The sequence below is a fragment of the Haplochromis burtoni genome, unplaced genomic scaffold (assembly GCF_018398535.1).
Source record: "Haplochromis burtoni strain Fernald_Lab_line unplaced genomic scaffold, NCSU_Asbu1 Contig_28, whole genome shotgun sequence".
Classification (NCBI taxonomy): domain Eukaryota; kingdom Metazoa; phylum Chordata; class Actinopteri; order Cichliformes; family Cichlidae; genus Haplochromis; species Haplochromis burtoni.
The window spans coordinates 492,773-509,462 of record NW_024582389.1 but is presented as its reverse complement, the minus strand read 5'-3'; the positions used below and the strand labels follow the sequence as shown (position 1 = coordinate 509,462).

General features: G+C 42.4%; 3 protein-coding genes across 8 annotated transcripts; 1 reads left to right on the top strand and 2 right to left on the bottom strand.

Annotated features, from left to right (window-relative positions):
* Positions 1–686: 686 nt before the first annotated feature.
* On the bottom strand, positions 687–4,317 carry pigh (phosphatidylinositol glycan anchor biosynthesis, class H). The gene is made up of 4 exons (XM_005917618.3): positions 4,120–4,317; positions 2,323–2,532; positions 2,125–2,208; positions 687–2,009 (listed from the first exon to the last, which is right to left on the bottom strand). Exons 1-4 carry the CDS (start codon positions 4,294–4,296, stop codon positions 1,935–1,937), a joined length of 546 nt encoding a protein of 181 aa, XP_005917680.1. The 5' UTR covers positions 4,297–4,317; the 3' UTR covers positions 687–1,934.
* On the top strand, positions 4,218–11,152 carry zfyve1 (zinc finger, FYVE domain containing 1). 6 transcript variants are annotated; one of them, XM_042219109.1, is made up of 13 exons: positions 4,218–4,318; positions 5,808–6,313; positions 6,402–6,648; positions 6,751–7,011; positions 7,115–7,329; positions 7,417–7,523; positions 7,657–7,765; positions 7,847–7,944; positions 8,102–8,219; positions 8,554–8,724; positions 8,894–9,074; positions 9,188–9,301; positions 9,392–11,152. In XM_042219109.1, exons 2-13 carry the CDS (start codon positions 5,834–5,836, stop codon positions 9,622–9,624), a joined length of 2,334 nt encoding a protein of 777 aa, XP_042075043.1. In that variant the 5' UTR covers positions 4,218–4,318; positions 5,808–5,833; the 3' UTR covers positions 9,625–11,152. The 6 variants fall into 6 exon arrangements, with proteins under 6 accessions (XP_042075043.1, XP_005917678.1, XP_042075042.1 ...); XM_005917616.3 differs by lacking the exon at positions 4,218–4,318 and adding an exon at positions 4,878–5,200; XM_042219108.1 differs by lacking the exon at positions 4,218–4,318 and adding an exon at positions 4,878–5,212.
* Positions 11,153–11,180: 28 nt separating this feature from the next.
* wdr21 (WD repeat domain 21) lies at positions 11,181–16,400 on the bottom strand. The gene is made up of 13 exons (XM_005917617.3): positions 15,944–16,400; positions 15,686–15,813; positions 15,272–15,429; positions 14,786–14,868; positions 14,106–14,208; positions 13,630–13,773; positions 13,377–13,426; positions 13,024–13,103; positions 12,693–12,785; positions 12,508–12,605; positions 12,251–12,427; positions 11,887–12,001; positions 11,181–11,793 (listed from the first exon to the last, which is right to left on the bottom strand). The coding sequence occupies exons 1-13, from the start codon at positions 16,036–16,038 to the stop codon at positions 11,585–11,587; spliced, it is 1,533 nt and encodes a 510-aa protein (XP_005917679.1). The 5' UTR covers positions 16,039–16,400; the 3' UTR covers positions 11,181–11,584.
* Between the last annotated feature and the right edge of the window lie 290 nt (positions 16,401–16,690).

Sequence of the window (16,690 nt, the reverse complement as noted above, 5' to 3'; positions counted from 1 at the left end):
ACTATTGGGGAAAACGTTGAATTATACCTCAAATCTACTTTAGAGTGTTTGGAAAGTGTGGGAATTCTGTTTTAATGTCTCAGAAACAAAAAAAACAAATGTGTGCAGGTGTGTGGGTGTAAGTGTGTGTGTGTGTGTGCGCGCACTGCAGGAGGTAAAGGGGTTAACGCCCCTCCTCTCCCACTGAAGCACAAGATTCTCACACCCAAAACATTCAGCTGATCTTAAGCATCTGCCATCTGCTTAGATAACAGAAATACAGTCTTTATATAAAAACACATTTGACTGAATTCATACATTACAATACGTGAGTCCACAACATACACAGAAGGGGAGGCACAATCGTCACAGCCCTGCTGCTATCATGGGCAATTAACGGTCCACAGCTCTAGCTCACAGGGTTTTTGCTGTTTCAAAATATATCATACATAATAGGTGGGGGGGGGGGGGGGGGGGGGGGGGGGGGGGGGGGGGGGGGGGGGGAGGAGAGGGGGATGAGAGATCCTCCTGCTTTATGGGGCCTATTTAAAAGCCCAGAGGTGCCACTCCTGGTCACTCCCAGGTTTTCTTCTTGAATTGGCTCCTGGCTGTTTTACACCTCCAGGAGGGACTATTATCCTGTCAAGGGGCTACTTCTCACAGCAGTGCGATGCTTCACCCCGTGAAAATCACACCCTTCTGCTTTTTTTGTTTTTTGGGGTTGTTTTTTTTTTGGTCTGTACCACATGGAGTTCACACACGGGTCTGACTTGAATTTACTGAGTCGCCATGAAAAGGCCCTACAAAAATAAGGCCTAAAAAGAGGAAACAGAAGTGAAAGGTGGCGATGACTTGTGAGTGGCCTAGGCATTAATCTGATAGGCAGTTAGACAGTTATTGGTGTATTAACATTTATAATGTCACACTTTAAAAAAAAAATTCACACTGTAATAGGTAGACACTTTACTGATGCCACAAGGGTTATTATAGTAATTACAGTGTTACAGCTGCAGGATAAAAATAATACAATTACTGCAATAACAATATATTGATTGTCATTCAGTTGATGAGGTAACCTTGAATAACAGTTCTGAAAACAGGTCTGGTATGCCAACAGTGATATTTCAGACTTCAGTGGTAAACGTGACCTACTGTTCCTAAGAGATGAAGGTGCAAGTAGATATGAGGAAGTGAAAATACTTTTAGGAAAAGGGTGTAGATCTTTATTTTACACTTACACACACACACACACACACACACACACACACACAGTCCATCTTATACACATATACAACTGTTGCCATATATAACTGTGCTCAGGCTTTTGTTTTCTCACAGAGATTATATTCAAAAGCAATTCATGGAAAAAAAAAAACAATGAGCCAACAAAGAACAGGACATGGTGTACATTTGAATCACTTGTAGAAACTGATGCGTGGACCCAAAAGTTTGTGAGTAGTGCTGCCCCCTAGTGGTAAAACTAAACAACTATAACTTTTAAAGATGAGCAAATGCTACCAATATCTATGTAATTAATGAATATTGGTTTGTTATATTCTATGAATTTTTTTTTTTTGGGGGGGGGACAAAAACAAATACACAAAAGAGTGTGCTAATGGTGCCAAAATACACAAACTTGTATCATTTGTGGAATTCTAAGCATATAAAAAAACTATAAGGTTAAATATTATTTTTATGATCTTACATTACAAGTTACATTTCAAGTTAAAGAATTTGGCTTTTTAGGTTTAAACAAGTAGTCAAGACCAGTGTTTTATTTATTTTAAATTTATCATGTAACACAGTACAACATTATGACACCATTATCCTTGAAAGCAAAACATTAAGAAATGCAATGTATATAAAATACACCTAAGATGTATTAACACAAACAAGGAAGAGGCTAAAAGAAAAACATGGTGAATGACCTCAGGTGTTCCTGTATGACATGTGCTTCATTGGCACTTTGAAAGAATCTCCTGACAGCTTTTGTAGACTTTCACCAAGCAGTTCAGCCTTGGCTTTGAACTCTAAAGGGAAAAAAATAGAGTTAATTAAAAACAGGTTCCTATGAATGACACCACATCAACAGCCCTGCAGGTAATCAAGTCACTAAACAGGCTCTTGAGATATGTTCATCCTCACCTGAAACAATGGCACAACACTTGACACTGCATCGGGCTCTGAGGGGTCCTTCAACAGTACACAGAGGTAGTAGATGATCTGATGCTGAAATATAAGCATTAGACATTAATCCAATCTTCCGTGGCAAACTGTAGAATAACTAAATGAGAAAATGTCAACATGTCACACAAGTACAGAGGCACAGGTTCACCAACGCACCATGTAAATAGCTTCATTGATGACAATATCCTTGATCTTGCTCATCTCAATGAAAGTGGTTATCTCGCGGCCCGAGGCATAGCTGGAGGACACCTGGATGCCTAAGGAGCCAATGACGAGAAGGGACTCGTGGTCTACCTTCACAAAGTGGATGTGAAGCATCATGCCAACAAGGGTGACAAGAATAGCGCCAGACAGAACGGCAGTGTTCTGCAAGAGAGGAAAAGTATTAAATTAAAAATAATCATTGTAAATTAAAATAATATACAACCATTCAAAAGTACCTAATGCTAGCAAGAGAATGACATTATATACAGAACATCTACATACTGAGTTGGAGAGCTAAACAAAACTTTGAGCGCACTTTTACATGATGCCAATTTGCAGGATACTAATGGTGTGGCATCCAGTCTATTCTGAGTCCAACAGAAGAGGAAGAGGAAATGCTGATAGAGAGATATCCTAGTGAATGGATCAGCAAACAATGGCCGATGCACCTGAAAAGTGACTTTTATCACCCACTGCCGGAAAGAAACCACGCTCAGTTGGAAAGAACAGAAATGATGTGATCACTGGAAAAGTCTCAAAGTGTATATATATTTATTCTTATTCTTACTCTTCCCACATTTATTGTTGTTATTTTGCACTGAATGGAACTGGAGCCTCGTCATCTCGTCTCTCTATATACTGTACTGTAAATAGCAGAGATGACAATAAAGTTTACTTTAAATGATCACACTGGACGCTCACGTAACAAGCACAGCTTTGAACACAAAGAACCCAGAGCCATTTAAAAAAAATGCTGCAAAATTACTGCACTAACTAAAAAAGTGCATCGTCTCGATCTTAGACCGGGCGACTAGATTGAGACTTTCTTGTAAAATACTGGCCCCTTGTGGTGGGAATTAGTGTTCAATTTTACAAATTCTGATTACAACAAGTATCTTTAAGAAAGAAAGAAAGAAAGAAAGAAAGAAAGAAAGAAAGAAAGAAAGAAAGAAAGAAAGAAAGAAAGAAAGAACTGTATTCTGCCTTCTTTTTGCTGCTCCGTTTAGGGGTCACCATAGCAGATCATCTGTCTCTATCAAACCCTATCCCGCCTATGTCACACCAATCCTCTTCATGTAAATCCATTAATCTTCTCTATGGTCTTCCTCATTTCCTCCTGCCTGCCAGCTCCATATTCAACATCCTTTATCTGATATATATGGTGGTGGTGGTGGTTACCACTGTTCTCTTACAGCAAGAGGGTACCACCACCCTCCATCTGGAGGGGGCCTTACTGTGTGGAGTATGAATGTTCTCTCCGGGTACTCAGACTTCCTCCCACAGTCCAAAAACATGCAATTAGTTGGGTTAGGTTAATTGGTGATTCTAAATTGCTCAGAGGTGTGAATATGAGAGCGAGTGGTTGTCTGTCTGTCTGTGTTAGCCCTACGACAGCCTGCGGACCTATCCAGCACCCCCTGCGGCACTGAATTGGAAAAGTGGAAGCGAATGAATGGATTGATTGATGGATGCGTCCGGGTCATGGTAGTCAAGGTAGCTTGGAAATATCACAGTGTCTCTGTAAACATCAGTCTATGGACACTCCTGCCTGACCGTCATCATCGCAAACAAGAAGGGGCTCAGAGCAGATCCCTGATGCAATCCCACTCCACCTTGAAGCCACCTACGGCTCCTACTGCACACCTCACCACTGTCTCGCTGTCCTCAGAAACTTTGCACCTCAACCCCACAGTGAGAAGGATTTGTCAGTAAATCTGCATCACTTTGGTCTCGCCTTCATCATCTTACCTGGGTGAAGAAGAACACTGCATATGCCAGAAGCCACACGGAGCAGGTGTATACCATCACTTTGCCCATGGACACTTTTGGGGAGCTGATAATGAACTCCCTGCAAAAGCTGGAGTGACTCTGACAGTCCAGAGAGATTGGTTTACCGCTAATGTCAGTGAAGGCTTCGTCTTCCATGACGACTGAACAGCGAAACGAGGTGAATGAGCATAAAAGACGAGTGATGACCTTTGTATGGTGTCAACGCGGTTACCCTGTCAAGTTAGCATCGAGCTAGCATTAGTTGTTAACTGCAAATAGACAGGGTCAGCAGCACATTAAGACAGGCGGTGATAAATTTATAATGATGACGAAAAAAGAAAGCTGCTTAAAGTAATATGCTTTAAATGAATTAAAAGGGAAAAATAGCTAAAGAGCTGAATTAAAGAGTCAACTACAACTGTAGTGGTGCCACAATCCATCCCCACTCATGTGGCTGCACTGTTTTTTACACCGGGGTGTCCAGAAAGGGTGGGGGGCTCTCGCATACACAAAAGCAAAAGACCGCGAAAAAACTCGTTCATAAAACAACTAAATGTACTTTAATGCATAGAACAACTCGTAAGTGTAACATTTATTATTCTTCGTTTGATATCAACGAGATACGTGTCAGCTTCAGCTTCTGTCTCCGTCTCAGCTTGTGCCTACGGCCCACGCTGGTGTAGAATAAAAGCAGACCCTATAGTCGCTGGAAAAAGCAAAGCATTCTGGGCAACGATTGATTTTTCGTCGATATCTCCGTCAATAACTCAAGCTGGTCCACAGCTTTCGTCAAACAGTCTGTAAAAGTCAAATACGGGGTATACGTTGGTGTATGTGCCATAAACGGGTTACAAACAGCTCGTCTTTAGTAAGCGCTTTTCCATGTCACTTGCAAGGCCTTCGTTTCCCAAAATGCTTTGTGTTTCCGTGACTTTTGACCTCTGGATAAAAACAAGCCGATCAGCTGATGTAAAAGCAGCAACATCTACAGGGGTCTGACACAATAACAGCTTGCTAACTTTGCCCCCCCTCCAGCGTCAGCTCTCCGTGGCATTCGGCGGTATGGTGTTAGGCAGTGTACGTGTCCACTTTTAGACTGTGTCGATTCAGCAGGTTATTTAACGAGACAGCCGTCGGACTGGTAGCAACTGTTAGGTCAGTCGACTCAAAAGAAGGTTGTTTGTTTCAGGAGTGTCTCTTTGTGTGAATGCTGTTAGCTAATGACTCTTTACTACTGAGTTTGAATGCCTGTTTTTAGGCATTTTTAATGTATAGAACAGTGTGGGATACTCTCATGTAGAAAGTTAGCGTTACCAGAACAAGAAAACAGATGCCGGCCAGCTATTGTTAGCTACAGAGCTGTTGTGTCAAAAGGTAAACAAACTAGTCCGAGTTTTGTGTGTTTAATTTTGCTGTTTTAATAAACTGAATATCCCCATTAAAAAGTAAGGAGAGAGAAAAGGGGCATGGATTGCTATCGTTTTGTTGACAGTACTGCTCATGAGTGAATTTGTTTTTGGTTTTTTTTCAGTATTTCAACAAAACAGGTTATCTGACATCTGGTTATATAGATTCACAAGACGGTGCCATAACCTTGTGCCCTCTCCTGCAGTGCTTTTGCCGTCCCAATTACCCACAGTAATCCTTTATACTTGTTTTCACACCAGGGGATTCCTGACCTCACAGGTTTGAGATGAGTGGTCAAGGTCCAGCTGTAAACAAAGGAATGAGCACCATCCTGGTCTGTCAGGAGAGCTATGCCTGTGGGGGCTCGGACGAGGCTGTGTTTGAATGCGATGAGTGTGGCAGCTTGCAGTGTGCCCGCTGTGAACTGGAGCTACATCGGCAGGAGCGCATGAGGAATCACGACCGGGTTCGGGTCGCCTCGGGCCACGTTCCTTTCTGTGACTCCTGCAAAGGGGATGGCAGCTGCTCTGGGAGACTCAGAGCGGTGGTCCGCTGCCAGGGCTGTAAGATCAACCTGTGTTTGGATTGCCAAAAACGCACCCATGGGGGAGTCAACAAGAGGAAGCACCCTCTGGTATCTTACCCACCTGCCAAAGCTCCTCAAGAGAACAGTGTCAGTGCTGGGGAGAGTGAAATGGAAATCCTCAAATCTAAACTGGAGAAGGTGCGCAGCTTCCTGCTAGTGGATGAGAAGGAGGAAATGCAGGTAAGCACTTGTTGAGGTACTCGGCGTTTGATGGTGTTTTATTAATGATGCGTTACAACGATTGAGCTGATCTTGTCTGCATTCTCAGGTGAAGGATGAGGAGGACTTTGTCAGCAGACTACTGGGTTGTAGTCCAGATGAACTTCTCAAGGTGGTCTCCATTTTTGGGAACACTGGTGAGGGAAAATCCTACACCCTGAACCATACATTCTTTCTTGGGAGAGAAGTGTTCAAGACGTCTCCCACTCAGGAGTCCTGCACTGTAGGTGTTTGGGCAGCTATGGACCCTCTGCATCGGGTTGTAGTCATCGATACAGAGGGACTGCTTGGAGCTGGTATGAAATTATTGATTTACTTAATGTTATGAAACAAACGGGGGTAGAAGCAGGCAGGCATTCATGATTCTTTTTTTTTTTTCTTTTTTTTAAACTCATCAGGGGCTAATCAGGGTCAGAGAACTCGGCTGCTCCTCAAGGTCCTGGCTATCTCTGATGTGGTAATCTACCGGACACACGCTGACCGTCTCCATGACGATCTCTTCAAGTTCCTTGGTGATGCATCAGATGCCTACCTGAAACATTTCACTAGAGAATTAAAGGCAACTACCAATCGCTGTGGTCTTGATGTACCGTTGTCCACCCTGGGCCCCGCGGTGATCATCTTCCACGAGACTGTCCACACCAATCTACTAGGATCAGGTACATCAAAGAAGTTTGTCTCATCTCAGTGTTTTTCAAAGATAAGCACACAAACCACTGCCTCAATACTTTGTCTCCATCTGTATGTGTACCCCAAATTCAGACGCGCCCTCAGAATCTGCTGAGCGCCTTATCCAGGAGCGTTTCAGGAAGCTGGGCTTATTTCCGGAAGCATTCAGCTCCATCCAGTACCGTGGGACTCGAACCTACAACCCTCCCACGGACTTCAGTGGTTTGCTCCGCAGCCTGGAGCAGCAGCTGGACAACAATACGACACGTTCGCCACGATCTGCCAGTGTCATCTTCAAGGCCCTGCAGGTAGCTGTGCTTACATTTAAGTATGTTTTGGCATAGCCAATGGAAATGTTTATACCTTTCCCATCTCCACCTGGGGCCTTCTTTCAGGCCCTGAGTGAGCGCTTCAGTGGGGAGATTCCAGATGAACATATGACCAGTAACTCCTTCTTTCCAGATGAATACTTTACCTGCTCCAGCATCTGCCTCAGTTGTGGGTGCGTGTCCCTGCTTTGCTAAAAAAAATATCAAAAATACTTTAAATCAGATTTCTACAGCATCATCACTGCCAGTACCTTTTACTTTTACTTATTTATAAAACTTGCTGACTTGCTGGGCACCACCTTTCAGGTCAGGCTGTAAGAGGAGCATGAATCACCTAAAGGAAGGTCTTGACCATGAAGCCAAACATCGCTGCCGGTACTCTGCACAGTACGACAACCGCATCTACACATGCAAGGCAAGTACAAACATACATCTACGCCACATTTGAAGTATACCTGCTTGACAAGGTTCTGAGCAACTGTGCTGAACTTCTCAGGCCTGCTACGAAAGGGGAAAGGAAGTCATAGTGGTTCCCAAAACGACGGCCTCGTCTGACTCGCCGTGGTTTGGCTTGGCCATCTACGCTTGGTCAGGGTGAGTCCTGCGAGTATAGAATGATTTTTCATAAATATCTTCATATGTCCCTTTAAAGTTTATGAAAAAATTGAGCACAGTTGATATAAAAAGTGTGTGGCACCTCTGGAATCTTTCCTCCCTGTGTTGAAACTGAGATGGTTTTGTCTTTTTACAGGTATGTCATTGAGTGTCCCAACTGTTCAGTGATCTACAGAAGCAGGCAGTACTGGTATGGAAACCAGGACCCAGTGGAAACAGTGGTCAGAACAGAAATCCAGCACATCTGGCCTGGGGTAAGGCCACGGTGAATTCATTTAAACCACTGAAATCTAAAAGCTCAGTTTTTGTTTTCTTTGAGTCATATGAATTTGGCCACTTTGAGGCTAGTGGCTTATACTTTATGTAAATATCCAGAAAAGTAACGTCGCATGTTCTCCTGGAACATGTTGATCTAAGCATAATTAGTCACAAGTCTGAATATAGCAGTGCAAACGCCAGCTGGTAAGGCAGGCATTGTATTTCTGTCAGCACTGTTGTCAGTATTTAGTGATAATTGTGAGGGACGCTTGTATAAACACAACTTCTATGGCGTACTGTAATTATGTGTTTTTACACCGTTCTTTGCAGTCTGATGGCTTTTTGAAAGACAACAACAACGCTGCTCAGAGGTTGTTGGACGGAGTCAAATACATTTCTCAGTCTGTGTCTGAACTCAGCGTCAAGCCTGCCAAAGCGGTCACTTCCTGGCTCACTGACCAAATTGCTCCTGCCTACTGGAAACCCAATTCCCTCATCCTGGTATGCAACCAATATTTAGCTAACTATATATAAGGAATCACAGGCCCAGAATGTGTAGTTGTGAATGAAACATCACTTGTGTAACTAAAACATTTTCTTGGTGATAGCCCATGTTCCTGTTATGTTACTGTTATGCCGATAAATCGCATTACTTATTATTGTGCCGTAGAAATGTCATAAATGTGGGGAGGAGTTCCAGCCCAACGACACCAAGCACCACTGCCGTGCCTGCGGAGAGGGCTTCTGTGACGCCTGCTCCTCCAAAACCCGGCCGGTCCCTGAGAGGGGCTGGGGTCTTGCGCCTGTTAGGGTCTGTGATGCGTGTTTCCACAACAGAGGAATTCCAACTGGTACACAAATGAGTCTCTCTGTGGGAGTTTAAGAGTGCGGTATTGTTTGCCGGGCTGGTTCAGGCGGTTTTAATGTTCACAACATGATATGATTTGATGTGTGCATGTTGTAGAGTTGCTGGACGCTGCGTTGGAGGAGGAGGGAGGCACCCTGATAGCGAGGAAGGTTGGAGAGGCTGTCCAGAACACTTTGGGGGCTGTAGTTGGTGCCATCGATATACCTCTTGGTAAGAATAGGATCTAAAAAATAATATAGCGAGCAAGAGAAACAACTTAAAAAAAAAAAAGAGTGAGAGAAATAAAAACTTTTTTCCCAGGGCTAGTGAAGGACGCAGCTCGGCCGGCCTACTGGGTGCCAGATCAGGACATCCACTCTTGTTGCGAGTGCCAAAGGGAGTTCTCACCACGTCTCTCCATCCACCACTGTCGCGCCTGTGGGCAGGGCGTGTGCGATGACTGCTCCCAGGAGCGGCGCCCCGTGCCGTCCCGTGGATGGGACCACCCCGTGAGGGTCTGCAACGGCTGCAACCAGAAAACAGGGGAACTCTAGCAGGACTCAATGGAGCAATTAAAGATGCCAGCGTTTGTGGAAACTGGAATCTGCGACATCTTGAGTCTAACAGGTTTCATTGGGGGTATTTTTGTTTTTCTGGATGCCTCTAGACTGTACAGGTGGGACTCGTTTATTATTTGTTAGTGCTGGCCTCATGTAACATCAGTCCATCGATCGCTTTTCTCTTTAATATGCCTATAATTTACACTGTGAAGACAGGCCAGAGCAAGGCTTGAATATTATAAGGACAGGAGAGAAAAAGAACAGAGAGATGATCAAAGTGAGTTTTGTACAAGCTTGCTTACAAATGACTTCAGGTAAATTTCCATGTTGCTCTGTAGATCCGTTCAGATTTGTATTCTTGCACACTAATCCCTGCACACCCTCTACGTGATATGCTAGTACCATTAGCTCCTTTTGCCTGGTTTGGAGCTACATATTTAAGCCTTTTAAAAAATACAAGTACTGACCTGTTTTTTCTTTTTCATAGCATTTCCAGGTAATCATGTCTTATTAGTTCTAAAATGGTTTGTGCAGGTGATCTGGATATAATATTTAGGACCAGCTTTAGATAGAACACCTCAAAAGTCATCAACCACAGTGAATTCTGATCCCTTTCTTTTGAAATACTGAGGTAGATTACCTCTAATTCACCCCTGCTAGAGCTACTTTTCTTTCGTCTTGGCTTCACAGGGACTATATTAGATCATTATATCGGAAGCCACTGATGTACTGTAGCAGCAAGATGCATTCCAACATATATAATTCGTAATTACTACTTAAATAGTCCCATTGATTATTTGTGGTTGTTTGTGAATTTGAATGGGCAGATTTAAAACAAACAAAAAAAACAAGAACAGCCTTAATAATGCTGTCCATGTTAACTGTTTGAATTCTACTTAGTATGCATATATATGGGAAAAATGTTTACTTTAATAGGGAATTTTCTTTTTAATTGCCTCATTTTATTTTTAAATGTCATAACTGCATATCAGGACAAATCTGACTAAGGTGGGATTCAATGCAACAAAAACTGCTTTATAGTGGCTGGATCACAGTAGGGACTTAACACAGTTGAGGTTTCAAACCATGTTTGGGGCTGGCCCCTCAAAACAGAGATCATTAGTAAGAGTAGTGTTTTACTGTCAGCTCAGGCTGCGTCGCTCTTCTTTGTCAGCAACATTCAAGGTTGCTTGTATTTCAACAGGACTGTACAGAGTATCTGACCTGATTACTATTAAATGAAGATGACACTTGATGCATTCAGGCTTTCTAATGAATATCTTGGTATTATGAGATTTGACTGTGTAAGATTTTTTTTTTTGTTTGTTTGTTTCTTGTTAACGAACTGGAAGAGTTGGTTTGCTTGTGATCAATCAGATAAGCTGAAATAACAGACTTCAACATGAATAATAGATTTATCCTGTCTCAAACAGAGATCAATGACTATAGATATCACATGGAACCAATCAATACCTTGTATTTATGTATGCTCATACATATGTATTAAACAGTGGAATCTTAAGGTGTCTGTGTATGGGTTGAATACAATGCAGTGGGATAAGGTTTTTAATAAACTTTACTGGGAATCAACAAAGACTATAAAACATGTTGATTTAGTAAACAAACAGTATCATCATTTTCAAATTTCAATCCCAGCACCCTTATTTCCAGTAACAATCAAGGTTAGGTGTGTTTAAAATAAGTGCACTTCTTCTGTAAAAAGAACAGTAAGGAAAACCGAACTGTACCGGTGTGCACATGTGAATGCAGCACTTCCATTTCCTTTTGGCACAAAAACACGATCATGTGTATGATGAGGCAACTCCCATGAAATTTAAAAGCAGTTCTTTGAGGTCACCACTTCAGTCTAAATTTAGTGTAAATGGTTGTCACATAACATCTTTACCCAGCCACACTCTCAAATACACAGTGATACAGCTGGCCTCGGCACTCCTCATTCTTGGTAGTCAGTGTTGTATGGGAAGTAATAGAGGTCGTGTTTGACAGCCATGAGCAGCCCGGGGAGGCCCCTGCTGCCACCCAGGTTAGATGAAAACACAACACTTGGGATCAAGTCGTTTGCGGCCGGGTGGGGTGATGGGATGGTTCTCAATAGATGACCGTCCTTAAGGCTCCATAACCTTGTGTAGCAATCCTGACCCACTGTAGAAAGGATGGTAAACATTGAAACTGCACGCAAAAAAGGTTTATACCAGTGAGAGTATTGAGTGTTGAGAGTGTTTTATCCTCTCCTACCTGCTAGCAAAAGCCCTTCCCACTCATTGACATGGATGGGAAGGTAGGCATGCTCGTTATGATGACCTTTGTACTCCTGCACTGGCTTTGTGCCTCGCACATCCCACAGCTTAATCTGCAAAGAAATGAGAAAACACACAAAGGCTCAACAGAACTATCCTTGAATTATTACCTTTTTCAAATCATTCCTTTCTGATATTTTCTACCACACTTTGTCAGTATGGCCTGATGGTTCTGTGTTTACCAAGTCTTTCCGCATGAGGCTAAAACATAAGTAAAATACCTGTAATTAAGAACCTGAAAGTATTATCTGCTGTAAAAAAAAAGAAAAAAGAAAATTAAAGAGTCAAGTCAAGAACCTGACCTGGCCCAGCATGTCAGCAGCCAGCAGGTAGTTCTCATCCTGCAGGACGCGTACAGAGGTGATGGCTGACTCTTGATGGAAGCGACTGGCCTTCCAGCTGTGATCTCTGCGGCCGCGCTGTCGGAGGTCGATGCTGAAGATCTCCCCCGATCTGCAACCGTTAAACAGGACAGGAACCTGTGGACGGAAAGGTGTATTTCTTTTGCTTGGTGTTCTTCCAGAGTGCTTCAACAACTTTAAAGTTACAAATGCCTCACCCTAAGGGCAAACTGCTGAGCCAGAACATCACTGCCGACGCTGTACGTCTGTGTTCTGCCCGTCTCTGCATCCTTCACAATCACTCTACGAGACAGGCCTGTCAACACACACATAAACATGATTATTTTAGATGTGTAATTTTCTCCTTTCTATAACGACAAAAATGTTTAGCTGCAGTACTAACCAGTGCTGAACGTCTTGTCAAACTGGGGGTTGAGGCACCAAGCACAAGACCAGGCTGAGGATATCTTAAAGCTGCACAGCATCCCAGGCTGATCTGAAGGAGTACAAGAAGTAAGAGGAGAAGGGTGTTGAGGGTAATGGGGAGGTACACAACAACAGCAAAACTGCTTTCAAAACATATTTCAAAATAAAGGTCTTCTAGAATAATAATTCCAAGACTGAAGAAGCTTCTTTGAATAGTATGTTTTACCATACTGCTACCTGGGTCCTTCACAAATGAACTACAGAAGGGCAATGTGACTGCTGCATATTGCGCAAGAACCCTGACAAACCTGGGTTGGAGTTGCTGAAGAGGGAAGCAGGAAGTAAACTCACGCAGCCAGGGGTGTCTGCTACTCCCACCAGACACAGCCTGATAGTTACTTCAGTCAAGGACATACAAGTTTCACCAAAACAGTGAAGAGATGACACGCTGTGACACCGGTGTGCACTTTATAGAGCTGAAATGTTACCATTTTGATGATAGTCACCAAGTGTATTCTTTTAGAAACAACAGCAGTATGAATCCACAAATAATGCAAATGAAAAGGACAACTTATAAGTGATCTTTGTTGCCAGGTTAAGCCCTTTATTTGAAGGTTAAGTGAACTAGAGTTAGAGCTCTAATTAAACTGTGGAAGGATACAACACATGAGAATCGGGGTAATTTACCGAAGCCCAGCAGATGGAATTGACCTGAAACATGTTAACCAGATCAGAGTGATTAATATTATTTAAACAGACCAAATGTTTGTAGACACATCATAAAAACAGGCTCCAAGATTAATGTGAGTTAATTAATTTTTATTTCCTGCAGTGTACTAAATAGAAACTACAAAAATGCAAACATATGCTTTGTATTCAGGGAGGGTCTTTTATCTCCAAAGAAATGCTCCTACCTTCCGATTAGTGAAGTAGAGGTTATCACACATTTCCACAGACAGAGACCCCTTGCTGCTGCTGCTGAAGTTCATGATGCCATACTTGCAGCCGCCATGAGAGACATCGTTGACTGTGAACACTCGCTCACACGCCGAATCCCCCTGAAAAAGAAACGGCAACAAAGAAACAAGGCATATGCACATCATCAAGTACAGATAGAGGCCATTTTTAAAGGTAACCTACTGTGTTCATTTCCAGCAATTAAGAAAAAAAAAAGGACTCTAACGTCAACGTTTAACATTCAAAACAATCTTTTTTGTTGTTGTTGTTGTTGTTGTTGTTTTTTTAAATCATACACAGGGCCTTGGTGGACCCAAATCATCCTCTGGATGAAGCAAACTGTTCTTACTCCCTCTCCCTCCCTTGAAACCAACTATAACAAACATTTATTCTATTGAAACGTGTGTTGCACTGTGTTTGCGTGTGTTCTCACCACTATGAGTCTGAAGTTGTCGGTGTTTGAGATGCTGTTGTCTGTGCTCTGGATCTCTAGTTTGTGGCGTCTCATTTCACTGACCTTCACCTCATGGACGAGCCTGGAGACCAACAGTAAATGGCCTGTATTTGTATAGCGCTTTACTTAGTCCCTAAGGACCCCAAAGCGCTCTACACTACATTCAGTCATTCACCCATTCACACACACAACAGTAACCATAGTAACAGACTAGCACTGTCTGCAGACAATCTACTAACCCAGGATAATTGATACACTTTTCTCTTAGCTTTCTGACAGTGTCTCTGTAGTAATTTATGTATTTATTTAGACAGTTTGCCTGTAGGATAAAAAGAACTAGAAACTTCCTCATATGCATTTCATTACTTTTTGTTTTTCCATTTATTCATATCATTCCCAGTGATGCAGAGTATTTTCTTTGACTGCATTTATGCATGTTTCTCCATCTTTTTATTACCATTTAAAATAACTTGTCTAAATAGATTAGCATCATTATTAGTGGCCAGCAAAGCTCAGAAGAAAAGTCACTCTACACATGCAGAACTGATTAGCGTTAAAGTTTCTCTTTGTTTCCCATAATCCGTTACAGCTGTGGCTAGGACACGGGAAAAACAGTGTTATGTTGAGTTTTGCGTGCCTGCAGGGCTGTGACACAGTACCTGCAATAGGAGTGCTCAGGTAATACACCTAGATGTCGTTTCTGAAGTAGCAGCGAAGTGTTTAGTCCTCTTCTTGGTGCTTTCTGTAAATGAAAAGGAAAATATGCGTACATGTTTACGACCAAGGTTTCTTTCTTTACAACTTCTTAAACATTTATGTCCCAGATTGAAGAAAAGCATGTGCTTCTGCTAAGATCAACTGTGATCTCAAGTGTTTTATTCCTACACAGTTTGCAGTTGTGCTCTAATGCTGTACTGTGATGATGTCATTACAGCTGCTGCCATAGCCATAATCCTTTAGTACACTGCAGGAGGTTTATGGTAAGCTTTCATCTAGAGGGCATAACTTTAGCATATCAGATGACTGTGTCTGTCTACAGCAACAGGAAAAAGCTTAATGGAATCTTAAAGAATAAATATGATAAAAATGCTAAAAGACAAAGAAGATTAAAAAGATTTGCCCACCACCCTTGATGACAGACTTACTTTTCTTGTTTTTTCATCTTCTGCCAACATCTTGTTCCTCTCCTTCTCTCTTTCTTTTTGTTGTAGTTGCTCTCTGGTTAGTGGGTTACAGTTGTTGTGCCCGGGCAACAGCCGGAAGTAACGGTTTTTCTCTGGGTCAAAATAGAAACCTGGCAGCTCTGGCAGGAGAAAAGGAGGCAAAAATTAGGCTTGTGCATCTTTCATTGCATCTATTTGATTTTCCAAGTGTACAACAAGAATTTTCCTGTCAATATCCTTCTACTTTAAGTGCTCCTGGACAAGACACTGCATGTAAAACTACTGTTTATGTACATATGTGTTCAATTTAAGTGTTGTGCTCTTCTGATACCTTTAATAATAAGAAATGGGGGCTTCCAACGCAAACGTGTACTTTCAATGCTGTACGTTACTGACCTGGTGCAGCACTGTTGGCGTTAGAAGAAGACGAGGAAGGCAAGGAAGAAGAGGAATGTGAGGCAGGTTGGTTAGCATGGTGCTTCTGAGATGGTCTGTGTGAGGGCCCTGCATCATCACGTTCATACCTTTGAACAGGAAAAGCACACACACAACAATGATACTGACATACTGATCACTGTCATTACAAACACTGTATTCTAGTATGGCACATGCTCCATACTTTAACGTGATATAAGTGTCATTTAACGTAGCTACCACTGCTGTCGGTTTCCTCGGTGCCATCCACGGCGCTGACCAGCACCTTGTCGCGTGTGCGGTCGCTGTCCTTCTCGCCAGTTCCACTTCCTCATTTCTTATGGTTCGGTCTAGAAGTAAAATGGTCCTGACGGCGTGTTGCTTTTCATTCACTTCTCTGTGTTTGGCAGTCCAGGTGTTTACAGGCAGATTACCATCAACACCGTTGGGCTAACGTTAGCTGCACATCTTTCTACACACGTTTTGACACGTTTGCTGGACATTCACCATCGATTAAAGTAAACGACGTATTTATAGGTCGATAAACAAACTTTGAGTTGATACTGTGCTGGGTTTACCTTCTTAATAACATGGCACTAACGTGAAAGTAAATAGTCACTAGCTAGCTAACTCCCGTGTAGTAACGTCCAGCCACGCCATCCCCGCCTCCACACCGCGTTCATTGGTCCATTGAGAACAATAATGTCTGACGTTCTAGACAGCTATTGGTGAGTTTCTCCGCGAGTAGAAAATTACTTTTATTTCACTGGATTCTCGGAAAAAGTTGGATATTGAAATACAAAATAAAGTGACTGTTCGACATATACACGAACAGTAACAGTATATAATTTAAAGCGGCACTGACTTTAAATTACAAAAAAAAAAACAATTAATGTTTTGATATGTCGTTGGATTTATTTTCCAGCCGTTAAAACCTCAACCCCCCCCCCCCCCCAAATAAATAATTAAATAAGTAAAAATAAAAAT